The sequence below is a fragment of the Panthera leo genome, chromosome A1 (genome assembly GCF_018350215.1).
Source record: "Panthera leo isolate Ple1 chromosome A1, P.leo_Ple1_pat1.1, whole genome shotgun sequence".
Lineage (NCBI taxonomy): Eukaryota > Metazoa > Chordata > Mammalia > Carnivora > Felidae > Panthera > Panthera leo.
Genome location: NC_056679.1, coordinates 172124089 through 172139324, shown reverse-complemented (window position 1 = coordinate 172139324; position 15236 = coordinate 172124089). Strand labels below are relative to the sequence as shown.

General features: G+C 36.1%; 1 protein-coding gene across 1 annotated transcript in view; it reads right to left on the bottom strand.

Moving 5' to 3' along the window:
* Positions 1-2074: 2074 nt before the first annotated feature.
* The window catches only part of DCP2 (decapping mRNA 2), a 49415-nt gene continuing 36253 nt past the window's right edge, over positions 2075-15236 (bottom strand). Inside the window, exons 9-11 of the mRNA XM_042945299.1 lie at positions 12605-12715; positions 11154-11205; positions 2075-8826 (exon numbers count right to left, since the gene is read on the bottom strand). Coding sequence (XP_042801233.1) covers positions 8663-8826; positions 11154-11205; positions 12605-12715 — 327 coding nt within the window. The 3' untranslated portion in view covers positions 2075-8662. The remainder of the gene's footprint in view (positions 8827-11153; positions 11206-12604; positions 12716-15236) is intronic.

Below are 15236 nucleotides of genomic sequence, written 5' to 3'. Positions count from 1 at the left end.
CATTTGTCAGTATTGTTCTACTGTTTGTACTGAGAGTCTCATTTTAAAGTTGCCAGTTAACACTGTACTATACCTTGTAATTTTTTAGATTCTTGTATGCTTTAAATGTTTCCAGATGCCTTTAGTTTTAGCTGCTGTAAAATAGCTACTTTGTGTTATTTGATATAGAATTTAAAAAAAAACTCCATTTATTTATACAGAGACATTTATAATATTTTACAAACATTCTTATATTCTGAATAAATATTTCTAATTCCATGATGTACTTTAACTGTGTTCATTAAAGGGTAAGGCTGTCCTTCTGCAATACTGTTTAATTTTTTTTTAAGTTTATTTTGCGAGAGGGAGAGAATTCCAAACAGGCTTTGCGGCACCGTCAGTGCAGAGCCCCCACATGGGGCTCAAACTAACTAGCAACCCCGAGATCATGACCTGAGCTGAAACCAAGAGTCGAACACTTAACCGACTGAGCCACCCAAGTGCCCCTCCTGCAATACTGTTTAACATGTAAATATCAAACCTGTGATGCTTCACATTAAATCGAAAGCCCGGGTCAGAGCTGGGGACTAGAAAATAGTATATTAGGTCAAAACAGCCAAAGAAACCCCATTTATCGCCAATTTCTATTTAGCTGCCTTTTAAAACTTGGAATGAATGGGAAGTTATCTAACGAAAAATCAGGGAAATGGAATATAATTAAGAACTGGAGGGGGCGCCTAGGTGGCTCAGTTGGTTGAGTGACCAACTTCGGCTCAGGTCATGATCTCATGGCTTGTGGGTTCAAGCCCCACGTCGGGCTCTGTGTTGACAGCTCAGAGCCTGGAATCTGCTTCAGATTATGTGTCCCTCTCTCTCTCTCTGCCCCTCCCTCGCTCATGCTCTCTCTCTCAAGAATAAATAAAACATTAAAAAAATAAAAAGAACTGGAAGAGCAAGGAAGTCACACACAAATACAAGAAAGGATGGCAACACGTCTGTTAGAGAAACACTCTTCCTGCAAGTGTGTGGTCAGCTCTCAGTATGAAAGCTTGGGCCCCCTCTTAAAATTTTAAATAAAAATTATCATATAGCTGAGGTCTCTAGCAGAGAAGAATAGATTTTTCTGAAGATCCAAGGATTGTCAAGCATTCTATCTGGAAAGCCTGGTTCTAGAAGAAATATAAGGGATTGTATGTATGTAACTGTAATTCTGCTTTAAAGCAATAACCAAACTGTTGAGATGGAGAATACATACCAGTTCTTTATTTTCACTTTTGCAGACACATTCTACCTTTTAAGATTTCTTCTCATCATGTAAGCAGGTCTTTATCTCATACTTGTCATTTTTAATCGGTCCAAAGAGACACAACCAAAATATAACAAGTAACAGTAGCAGAAACCAGGTTAAGGTAGTAATTAAAACTGCTGGAGCAGCAAAATTTATTGATATTGCACTACAAACAGTCTAAATGTAACACGATAATATTTTTACAGAAAGCCAATATTTGAACAATCAACCATAAAAATGTTTTAAAATACAAAGGAAACTTCCCTTCATCCAAATTGTATTCTGTATGATAAAAGGTTTTTAATTTCTAAACTGATGTTATTTACATCAAAAAGCTTTCAAAAAAGAGTAACTGTTAAGACAGGTCTTTGTTCATTTTCTCAGTGGAGAGTGCAGCTGGCATTTCTAGTAGACTTTACCGGCAAACATTTAAACTCATTGGAAATTCTTAATTTATAATAGCCACACCCAAATTAAGTGAAAATCAGTCCTCATCCTTCATTAACACAGAGGGAAAGAGACCAAGCTACTGTTTAGCCAGAATATAATAAATCCAGAAACACAAATCCACTCTAAAGGTCTCAATTTGTAGAACGAGGTAAACCCCACAGGTGTTTCAAATTGTTTGACAACCAAATCAAGCACCAGGAACTTCATTACTACCATAAATAGAATTACTCCAATGGTTTACTGAAGGTCTTTTTCCAAACATTAAAATGCCCTAGAAGGTAAAGTAATAAAATGCTGTGATAATTAAGGCAAAAATTAAATGTTAAATCATTCCACATAAGACAAATGATTACTGAATAATTTACAAACCTAGTTATCACATTTATTCTAAAGTCCAGTTCTCTTAATATCCTATTTAGTGAGACCACTTCAATTGTTTTCTGCCAGCTTTTATAGGTCCCACATAAAATTTAACATGACTCAGCATAAATAGCTTCACCTTGTATACACTAAAACCTACTTCCAAGAAAACGGTTTTAAGACTACACATCTTCCATGAACATTACCTAGTCTCCACAGCATAAAAGACACTTCAAACCCTTGTTTTGGAAATAGCAGGGTTAAAAAAAAAAAAAAAAATTCTTATCCCCTTTCCCATCCAAACTAAACTGCGTATCCTTATTTTGATTAGATGAAAGACAATCTCATATATAAGAATATCTCACCTTAGTTAATCCATGAACTACAATTCCATCTGATTATTTTATTCTGAAATAAGATTGTTTTAAGTTTTCATTAAAGCCAACAGGTAAAACTTATAATCTGAATTGTGTCAATACTTACCAAAGACGATTTTTTATAAGGTATTAAGCTAATGCATTTCAAACACAATCATAAGAAAATATGTGTGTGTATATATATATATACTATGTGTGTATTTAATATACACAAATATATATATACAAAATAGTTCAGGGTTTTATTTTCCTTCCCTGTTACTGAAAAAAAGTTTGTAAGAAAATGGAAAATCAGTTGTCTCCTGTCCTAACTTTGAAGTGAAATATGAGCAAATAAGCAAAATTAAAGACTCCATTCTTTGGACACTTATATTTGAAATTAAACGGTACTCGTACAACATCCAAACACAAACCTAAATTGAACAGAGACAGCAGTGCCCTAGGACAGTAGTGAAACGCACAGAGAAACTCTCGTAGATACACCTTTTGTGCTTCTCTATCAGTGCACATGATATACACAGGACATGAAGAGTGTAAGTCCACTGCTACTCCTTCACTGCAAAAAGTATTAACACCTAACCGAACGACTGAGGGATAGTTACTACCTTGCTAAACTGCATTCTGTTGAAAACCTTTGCTTTCATTTGTTGTCATCCGTAGTTGATCTTAAAATATCACAAAAGAATATTCAGCCAAGGTATTTTACAAAGAACTAATTTCTTAAAGCTTGAGAAATAACTAACAATGGTAGATTTGTGCCCAAAATGTTTCAACTGTAGTAGCTATAGACTGTTTTAGAACCTCAGTCAACAAATTAAAAGCAGCTTAAATTATTACATTCTACCTCCGCAAGTCCACAACCTAAGACTGTGAACTAAAGACCACTCAAGACTAAAGACTAGCAGAACGCTGCCCATTTTACCCTAGAACCACACAGAAGTTTTCTTTGTTCCCAAATCCAATAGACAAGCTAAATGCATTGAGACCCAAAACAGCACAGGTGTCCATAGCCTGCCTGTCTGCTTACAGCCCAAGGGTCAAGTGAGATCATCTGTAGAAGGCAAGCAAGATTATGATCACTGCATGTAATTCCCACTGTGGCAGATTTACCACCATATGGATGTAGCACAAACTATTTTTCTATAGAAGGGATGAGATAAAAAAGGAGAGGTGGGGTGGGGTGGAGACTCTTATGGCCTCTTCCCGGCCAGTCACACCAAGAAACAGAATTAAGAAACAACCAGTCTTCAAATGGCATTCGACAGATAGAAGCCAAGAACCAAAACAACACCCAAACCCCTGCAAGAGCCCTCCCACCAAAAAAAAGCAGCACATATATATATATGTTCAGGGCCTTATTCTTCCATTGGATAAAAGAAGTCTACTAAGAGGAGGGCTGATATGGGACGAAGTCACAAACCAAGGCAACTGACTTCAACGGATTTCTGCATCCAATCCCTTTCTCCCAAGCACCCTTGGCCAATATGACACAGCTAATGCAAGCACTCTTGTCACGGTTATTTTCAGATTGTGCTTTCACGCTGCTACTAGAGCTAGACCATCCCCTCTGCTAACCACAGAAGACACAAGACAAATGGAATCTCATTACCTGTGGTTTCATTAATCTGGAGACCCAGAGTAAAGATTCAATTATAAACATCTCTCAAAATAAAACTTCCATATTTTACCATAGCTTTTTATTTACATTTCTTTGTACTTTAAAGTCTGAGCAACTAAGCTGGTGGCAGCCAGCCTTCCAAGTCCACTCCCACGTATGAGAGGTAGCTTCATTCTTTTCCTTAGCTTTAGACTACTGTTTCAATAGTAATGTGGTTTGTCACAAGAAAACTAGATGGAAAGGAATGGATCACCATTCAGGACAAATGTATAGCTACCATATGAAGTGACTATGACACATGCCTGACCGTGGCTGTCAGTGCTGAGTCACATTCCTGTAAGAAAGTAGAGCACTTCAGTGCAGCTGGAGTTGTAAATTATCAGCACAGGAAGGACTGCACTCTCAAATACTGGTCTCTGAAGTGAGAAAAATTACTTAAGATTTACTGGATTGCTTGGCAACCGTAAAAAAATAACTTTACCCAGAGCTAGGAAACACCTGGTAATGGCCATATATATTAGACACTGCTTGGCATAGGCAATGATCATGTTTCTAGCCTAATACAACAGACAGCACTCAAGATTTGATTTATCTTCTAAAATTTCTTCCTTCCACTCTTTGCCCAACAACTACAGCTATCTTCCCCTCAGAGCACTTTTGTTCTGTAATAATTCTCTATACTGGATCTTGAAACTGCAATCCAGAACTCTATTTTGCAAGCACGGGAAAGAGCCTTTACTGCCTATTTGCAATCTGCCATCTTTATGACACAGGAGTATAAACTTCAAGAGCAACTCAATTCTAGGTAGAAAAAGCTGCTGAGAAAGCCCATCATAATCTCATTTTTAGAGTTTTCGGCAACTATACAAATGCACTTTAAAGGCTTAGGACAGAACATAAAATGAGGAACTAGCCAGGCTTTATCCAACTATCAAAAACAAGGTTTAACAAAACTGTACTTTTACTAACACTTGTTTACCCAGAGATAGGTACTTAAAGGAAAAGGATATTGACATCTTCAGACAAAATAAGTCTTGCTTATCATTAATCTGAAGTTAAAACAATACATATGAGCCCCTTCCCCAGGCCAGAATATAATCCGAGTCAAAATCACTAAGTAACACCTTTCTTCAATCAGAAACATGTTAATGAATTTGACCTTGTAACTATGATTAATATGCAAAGAAAACACTGCCTCAGAGAATACAGAGACACAATAGATGTCAATCAAAACACAATCTCTGAACAGGCAGAGAGAAGTACTGGTACAAAAATAAAGATAAAAAGCCACAATATATTATCATAGTAAGAAAAGTAATTTGGCAGTCTAATTTTTATATCGACTTTGCTCCTGACTGTTCAAGTTAACTCCTGTTGGAAACCAAAGGAGGGGGGAAGGGAATTAGGTAATGAAATGTTTTTAATGCATACATGCACTTAGACCTGAATTTTTCTAATGACCACCATAATATGTTGAGTTTTGTAATAAAATTTAAATTTAATTCCTATGGAAGGATGCCATTCACTTAGATTTGAATTTTTTTATTTGACATTACACAAAACTACTAAAGCCTTAAAAGACAAAATACCCAATCTTACAGCATATAATTACTTTTGCTGTATTTTGCTATACATCTTCTTCATTATCTGCACTTACTAATTGATATTTAATAGAAAAATAAGGATATCCAAAGCTCAAAGCAGCAAGCAGTGACCACAAATCCTTTGACAGCACAGGAGACTTGTTTTTATATATTAACATGAAAATCCAACTTAAGTTTCAAACCTCTTCAAATTTTACCCATGCTAAGGGTTTCATTCAATTTCTGTCTCAGGAGAGTGTCACTGGTTGAAATCCTAAAACCATTCATTTGCTCTTTCTTAACAAAAAGCTTGTGAAAGCATGTAAATTATACCCCCACCTTTTGGATAACAAAAAACTTCACTTAACATCCTACAAATCATTACAGTTATACATAAAAGCACCTACAAAATTAAAAAAAAAAAAAGATTCACAGTGCACTGAACCTTGGAACATGTAAGGTTGGAACATAAGAACATTTAAAAAGTGGACTCAAAGACCTATTTTTCTCTCAAAGACATAAAACATAATGAAGCCAACACAACTATTCTTCTCATCTAGCTTCTTAAAATGCAGCACACAGAAGTAAATTATTGCATATTCAGCACACTGCTTTATCACTTGAATCCTTCAAACCATGCTATAATTTCTCAGAGGAGAAATCCAGTTCTGTGCTAAGCATGGCCTTTCTCAAGGTAACCTGAACACTGAGAAATACACAGGTTCAAGGGAGTAAGTATAGCAGATGTACATAAAACAGGTACACCCAACTTATATATTTTCTGCATAGTTAAGTCATATCACACACATAAACTTTAACTCACGTCTTTTTTATCTCAAACTGTCAACACAGCTAAAAGCCTCAAGTTACCAAAATCCCATCCCAACAATACCCTTATTCTGTTCCACAGTGCATTAAATGAAGCAGCACAACAGCAATAACATTTAACTATTGTTAAACTGCTGTAATTGACAAGAGAGAATCTGTTGGTTCTTAAAAAGGCTCACCACACCTTTAGAGGACATACTTCTGGTAACTAACTCTAATCTCTTTCGCTTTCATATTTAGAGCTGAAAAACCCAACTCTAGGCACCAGAAAAACTGACTAAAATAGAAAAAAATTAACAACAACAACACACACACACACAATCACTGAAATTTTATGGTTTCCAGATGACAGTAAGTGAGTGAAAATGATTTACCTGCGAGGCAAACTAAGTTTTTACTCGCCTAACAATTTAACAGAAATCTGGAATGCTGGGACCAACTATAAATATGGCTCAAGGAGACCCAAGCAAAGCAGCTGTATTTCTGGAAAGAACAGTAAGAGCTTCCAAAAGCAGTCATATAATGCATTTTAAAAAGGTCACAGAAGGATTCACAAGTTTATCACATTAAAAGATGCAGGATTATGAAAAACCTAATTTTAAACACACTGCTGTAATTGTGAATTCTCCTGCTTAGCACCAAGAGGGTGACACTTTTATTAATAAATAGAATTTCTCCTTTAAAATCAAGCCATTTAAAAGCTAAAGCAAAGAAATACCAAGTGAATTCCTTACAATAGTACTTCTTCTGAAAGTCCCACTGGGTTATATAGAATCCCTATTAAATAGGCTATCTATACAGAATAAAGATTTCTATAATAAAATTTACAAGCAGAGATATATTTTGTGGATACCACATGTAAAAAAAGATTTTTAAAACCCACATGACAGATGCACACGCACACATATGCTCACACACCACCCCTCAAAAGAAATACCTTCAGTGAGGTCAGAGGCAGCCCAAACACTAAACCCCTTTAAAGCCCTGGTGATTGTCCTCAATTAGAGCTGAAATCTTAAAATGGGCACTGCCACCCTTATTTAGATTTAAGAGTCCTGAAGGAGCAAAATCTAGTGCCAGGAATGAGTTCTGTATATGCTACCTTCACGTTCTGATCCTCCCCTATTGAAATGCTTTACTTGTACTTGCCTGAACCATATGCCCCTTCCCTTCGTGCTCCTTCGTCCAGAGGCTTCAGCATGCCCATAAAAGCATGTCAGTTTCTGCTACTACTGAAAATTGGAACCTAATACATCAGTTTCCAGAGATCAATACCGAGATGCAATGTAAAACTTAATAATGTCAGTATTCCATTCATATTTACACAGCTACAACAGAAAATAAATTTTCACAGGAACAAAACCATTGTACAATACTAAAGGACTGATGGCAGGACAGTGAAGACAAGACCAAAGCAGTTGCCAGGCCCTGGATTCCCTGCTCCCCAGCAGGTTCACTGATCACTGACTACACAAGGCTCTCAATGCCAAGTCCAGTCCACTCCCCACCCAACCAACTCAGTCCCTCTCCAAGCTGAGGACTTTGTCCCTTAATGAAGTGCTAAGAGTTCGTTTTTAACATGAACATTACATAGTAGATGCTGGCTCTAAAAATAACCTTTCAACAAATCTCCAAGCAGAGGAGGATTAGAGAACCTAAGTGGTTAGAAGCAGAGAAATGCGCAAAATGCCACCAAAGCCGATGACCTGCAATCTTGACTTCAGTGACATTTTCAGCTCTTGCATTTAGTATTTGTGAATTTTAAGTTTCTTTTAAAAATGTCAATATAAGGAAACTCTTATTGCAATCACTGTCATGGATAGATGGAGCATTCCCATTATATTGGCTACCTGATGATGATGATTCAAATACTATTTTCTTGACCAGAACATGAAATAAAAACCACAATCACACAGAAAAAATGCTCTCATAAAAAGCAACTTAAATTCGTTGGCCAAACACTGAAAAGGTACATCTGTATAAAAGGTTATAACTGCATTTACAGTGCAAACTCATGTTTCTTTCTACTCTCTCTTCTGCACAGAGAACAATATCTTCAGAAACATCATTGCCTCCCTGCATTTCTTTAAAACACCTGAGAAAGGTAAGGCTCAAAGAGACACCCACTCAAATGCAACAGGTCTCTGATCTTGGGACTTCCACAACACATCTGCTGCTATCAAAGGTCCAAGATTTTCATTATAGCATTATGGTCAAATTTAAAACTCAAAAAGGCTCTGGATGAAAAGGGGAACTTGCAATGACCATTACATGCCACAGACTGTCCCTCAGCATGTTCTAGCAACTGGTCTTCACCGGAGCAAGGCAAGTCACATACAGCATCTGTTTAAAAAAATAAATACACTCGGTAACTTAGTAAGAACTCAAATACTGTCCTTCCCTTCTTTTGTTATAAAGGAATTCATATACAGTATATATTTTTGTCCCCACACTCAAAATCTAACATAAGCAGAACCATCAAAATACTTTCCTTTCCCTGAACTGGGGCTCAGCTGATTTTCTAATCTATTATTGTTTATTTGCACACATTCATTCAAAATCTGAATCTCAGCTTTTATTTATTTTTAAAGCATTCATTTTTTGTTGTTGTTGTTATTGTTATTGTTTATATTTGAGAAAAAGAGAGACAGCATGAGCAGAGGAGGAGCAGATAGGGAGACACAGAATCCCAAGCAGGCTCCAGGCTCTGAGCTGTCAGCACAGAGCCTGACACAGGGCTCACACCTACAAACCACAAGGATCATGACCTGAGCCAAAGTCAGACACTTAACTGACTGAGCCACCCAGGCGCCCCTCAGCTTTTAAGACCCTTAATGTTCACATGCTTTCAATAATGGGCATACTTTTATCTACCTCCCATATTTGTTTTTTGTGCCACCATAAAAGGAACCTGTTGACATAGATCAAAATGTAAGCACTGTAAAGATTACAAATGTTAATATAAGATTTATAGAGGCCAATTCAAGAAAATTAAAGGCAGAGCAGAGCTTACCAAATCTTTAGGGAACACATTAACCTAAAGAAAAATCCAAATTTTCAAAATCATGGTACAAGAAAACTCCCAACTTATCAGGGTTTCACTTTTTGTTTTTTTAAGGTAGAACAGACACTTGACCATGAAAGATTAAGAAAATCTCAAATGAGGTTTCCCAAGACAAAAATCCTTTTATACTTCATTTTCAAAACAACTCAAATTTTATATATCAATACCATACCCAATTAAGCTGGGTATATGAAATGAGAGTATACCTTCTTTTAATGCCTTCTTCCTGAACATAAGGCTTTTTAAATATTTTGTGAAGTAACTGACTCCTGAACTTACCTCAATTAAACTATCAGTCTATCATGTCCCCAACCACCCAAAATGGCCAGAAAAATCCTACTAAGGGTACTTTTACCCTCACAACTTATATATACCAAACTACTGATAGTTCCTATTACTTCACAGTTAACCTTAACTTTCCAAAATAGGATTAAAGCATCCCTTTTAAAATAGTGTTTATCTTGCTCAAATCATAAACAGTATTACAAAAAAATATGACTATAATGGTTCTTATTTCTTAGACTTTTCTATATGAAAACCTTAAATTGAAATGGTGAATAGGGGCCCCTGGGTAGCTCGGTTGAGCGTCCCGACTCTTGGTTTTGGCTGAGGTCATGATCTCACAGTTTGTGGGTTCAAGCCCCTCATCGGGTTCTGCGCTGACAGCCCAGAACCTGGAGCCTGCTTCCGATTCCATGTCTCCCTCTCTCTCCCTGCCCCTCCCTGCTTGTGTGCTCTCTCTCTTTCAAAAATAATAAATAAATGCACATTTATTGCACAGAGATTTCAAATAATTCAAAACAGGATATATGAAAAAACAGTGTAGAGGAGCTTGCCTGGGTGGCTCAGTTGGTTAAACATCCAACTCTTGATTTCAGCTCAGGTCATGATCTCGAGCCCCATGTCAGGCTCTCTCTGCACTGAGCACAGAGCCTGCTTGGGATTCTCTCTCTCCCTCTATCTATCCCCCGCTCACTCACATGTGCATGCTCTCTCTCAAAAACAAAAACAAAAAACAGTCTACTGCACTTTCAAATCTATTAAATCAGTATTACCAAAGAGCTTTCTACATTCATCAACATTACTTTCCAAATCAGATCACACACCTACTCTTTACAACTGAGAATCGAGACGTTGCAAATGTTACTTTAATAAATGCTATCCACAGGTACCACCTTAAAGTTGCTCATTACCTCCTAAAAGTGGGAAATATTCTCCTTCCGAAATAAGTGCTCCTCTTAACATATATGAGAATGAAGTCTCCTCACTTCTACAATACTAGGTTCTATCCCCCTAGTATTGTAAGTAAATATTACAATATTTACAATATTCATAGACACTTACAATATTCATGGATAGCACAGTTTGACATTCACACACAAAAATAGCACACTGAAAGGGAAAATCGTTTCATCTTGATCATTTAAATAAGTTCAGTTTAGTCAGTTTCCTGTTTAGAGAATGTGACCACATACTTGAACTCTCTACAGATCATGTGCAATTCTTCCTATTCATCTATCATAGTCCATTAACTCTTGACTAAAATCAAGGTTAGGTCAAAACCAAACCAAATCCCACCAGAGATTTTAAAAAGAAAATGACTTGCCTGTTTCGAAATTATCCTGAAGTTTTCGTGGATGAAGTTTTTTTTCACATTTCTATTAAGAAAAACACAAACACAACATACCCTCCGTAGTCATTTCACTTAATATAAATGAGGAGGTGTATTATCAAATTTATCAGGAAGAAAATTAAACCAGGAATATAATCACCATCCCTAGTCTCGTACTTGTATTTTTATTTATTTTAAGCCTAAAACTTTTTTTAGTTGATAACATGTAAAATTTAAAAACACCAGGAAAAAGAAAATTATTCATTAATTTTCTGAACCCTGAGAATTACTCTTAACATTTCAGTGTATTTTTCTAGCTTTTTCTCTATGAAGATACTGTGAATCCATGTATAATTACTACGAATTAAGTGGAATTATTCAGTAATAAGACTACTCTATAACCTACTTTTAAAATGTAATATACTCTGAATGTATTCTTTTTTGAATAAATAGAAATCCACACCATTATCTTTAACAACTACAGAGCTCTAGGATTTACATTTATTATTATATTCTTGGATAGACTATTTCCAAGTTTTTATTATTAAAAAGAGAAATGGGATGAACATTCTTTAAAATTTTCTTCTAGGGAAACACTTTAAGAACCTCTTCCGCCTTGCCATACAATCAGACTACTCTCTAGAAGGTTATACCAACTGGTTATTTTTAAGTGTTGTCAGCACACTCAACAATATACAAATGGCTCTCTTTTCATCTGTGTCAATCAGACAGGAAAAAAGTATAAGAGTAAAAGGCAAGTAGTCTAAAAGTAAACTGATCTTTAACATGTCTTTGCCTGTGAAATCAAAACAAGTTAGGTAAACAGCACCTAGGAACTCAGGTAAAAAACTTTTTGCTAAAACCTTAAAACTACTATTTTCACCCACTTACTAAAAAAAGAAAAGTAGATGAAACTATAAGAAAATTCAACAGACAAATACCAGGACTTGCAGAAAGGATAAGCAAGGAGACCCATTAATTATGAATTACTTTCTGGAGCAAAATGGTCAGTTATTTGTCTTTAGCCCTAGTCTAAAGGCTATGGCACCAGCTGCATTTTATTTTTAATTTTCTAAATTCTATCAACTTAAAAAAAAACAGTGATATTCTTCTTAACTATTAACTTTATTAAAATACAGGCTCTATTTAGAAAAATACAGACAGAAAAATAGATGAGGACTTGCTCTTTCTAGAAAGCAGGGTTGACTATGCATTGTTTTCATAGTACTAATAATATTTAAATACCAACATAAAAAATTAGACGTGCAACTGAATGTTAGAAACCTGTAACTGAGAGTAGCCAGATATTTTAAGTGAGCAAATAATGCACAATTTCACCCCACAAAAATCTGTCAATATATTAATTCAACGTGCTTTGACAATGCCCTTGCTCCCCTCCTAAAAAGGGTGAACTGCCTTCTTAGCATTAGAACTATAAGTCTTACCATCAAGGGATTCTGCTGCTTGGCTGGCTGGCTGTGGACCCCATTTGTTCTTTTCTTTTGATTAGGTGAGTCCTGATACTGTTTTCTGCCATTTCCCCTGATACTTTGATTCTGTTTTTCCAATAAGAAGAAATAAAATATAAATCTACAGTATAATGTAATAAGACAAAAGAATATAACGCCAAGAATATGTGGGGAAAAAATGTATATATATATATATATATATATATATATATATATATATATATATATATATATAAAATTAGCTGGTTGATTAAGAGTTTAGCAAAGTCCTCCCCCAAAATTTTCCTAAAACACTGGGGAACCATACCATATCAATATTTTCTTATAGGAGACAGTGCTTCACAAAGCCAAGATTCCTCTAAAGGTATGAAATGGCAAATACAAGGTCCCTAACAATCTTGCCATATCCCATTTCTATCTACAGATTTTGTTTACAATGCATGAGTTAAAAAAAGAATGGGAGCGGGGAGAGGAACAAGTCTGAAAACCTTAAGCAACGGTCAAAGAAGCCTCTCTAGGAATGCCTGCGTGGCTTGGTTGAGTGTCAGACTTCAGCTCAGGTCATGATCTCACAGTTCATGAGTTTGAGTTCTGCATCGGGATCACTGCTGTCGGCACAGAGCCTGCTTTAGATCCTCTGTCCCTCTCTTTCTCTGCCCCTCCCCCGCACAGGCTCGCTCTCAGAAATAAACATTTAAATCCAATCTGACAATCTCTGTCTTAAAAAAAAAACAAAAAATAAAAAACACCTCTCTGTGAGGGGAATGCTAAGGTACACTGGCCACAGTTCTCAGGACAAGAAATATGTAGCAGACGTGATCAACTATTACCTAAAATCTGCTTTAAATTATTAATAAACAAAAAAGCATTTTTAAACTAATAATCTCTTTTATACAAAATAAAGATTGGTGGCGTGCCTGGGTAGCTCAGTTGGTTAAGTATCAGACTCCTGATTTCAGCTCAGGTCATGATCTCACAAATGTGAGACTGAGCCCTGCGCTAGAAAAAAAAAAAAGCTCAAAAAAAAGATTTTTTTTTAGCTGGTTGATTAGGAATTTATCAAAGTCCTCCCCCAAAATTTTCCTAAAACACTGGGGAACCATACCATATCAATATTTTCTTATACAAGACAGTGCTTCACAAAGCCAAGACTCCTCTAAAGGTATGAAATGGCAAATACAAGGTCCCTAGCAATCTTGCCTTATCCCATTTCTATCTACAGATTTTGTTTACAATGCCTGAGTTAAAAAAAAAAATGGGAGCGGGGTATTTTTTTTCTTTTTTAGAGAGAGAGTCCATGGAAGTAAGGCAGAAGCAGAAGAAGAGAGAGGGAAAGAAAGAGAGAATTTTTAAAAATTCATTCATTTATCTATTTAGAGAGAGAACACATACACCCATGGGACAGAGAGAGGGAAAGAGAGAATCTCAAGCAGACTTCGCACTTCCACATGGAGCCTGACACAGGGCTCAAACCCACAAACCATGAGATCATGACCTAAGCCGAAACTAAGAGTCAGACGCGACTGAGCCACCCAGGTGCCCCAAGACCAGTATTCTTAACGTTTAGGCCATTATCCCTAAATTTAGACCCAAAGCCTAAACATTCAGTAGATGACATCTTGCAATTGTAGTGCTTTAACATGAGTTAATTTTCTTACCAAAAAAATATCTAAGTTTAACTTAAAATTAAGTTTTTAAAATTTTTTAAATGTTTATTTTTGAGAAAGAGCACACATGAGCAAGAGAAGGGCAGAGAGAGATGGAGACACGAAACCCAAAGCTAGCTGTCAGCACAGAGCCCAACGCAGGGCTCGAACCCACGAACCTTGAGATCATGAGCTGAAGTTGGATGCTTAACAGAATGAGCCACCCAGGTGCCCCCCAAAATAGTTTTTAAACATTAATTTGCCCTTAGAGGTTTTGAAAGGACAGTTAAGAGAACTGACTAAAGCAGTGTGAATAAAATATTTTACATTTTAAAATATACCAAAATACATTTATTTATATCCTATCTAATACCTACAGAAAAAATTAAGCAGTTCCTAAAATAGCTTGAAAACAGTAAGCTAACTTCAAGAATGATAAGGAACAGAGAACAAACTGATGGTTGCCAGAGGGAAGAGAGGTAGGGGGCTGGGCAAAATGGGTGAAGGGGAGTGGGAGATACAGGCTTCCAGTTATGGAGTAAGTCACAAGAATAAAAGGCAAAGCATAGGGAATATAACCAATCACATTGTAATGGAGCTGTATGGTGGCTGTATGGTGACAAATGGTAGCTATACTTGTGGTAAGCATAGCATAACATACAGAGATGTTGAATCACTATGTTGTACACCTGAAACTAGTGTAACATTGTCAACTATACTCCCAATAAAAATAAAAACTAAAATTAAAAAAAAAAAAAAAAAAGGATGGTAAGGAAATAGGCTTTCAGAAACTCGTATTACCACACACTTTTAATTCAATTTTATCTTGCTCTTCCGGGTATCTGTTTTTTTAGCGTGGTACTATATACATAAAGTTTAACACTATAACCACTTTTAATTGTACTTTTCAATGCAAAAAGTTTGTAATTTTGATGAACCCAGAATATTTTTTAAAAGAATAA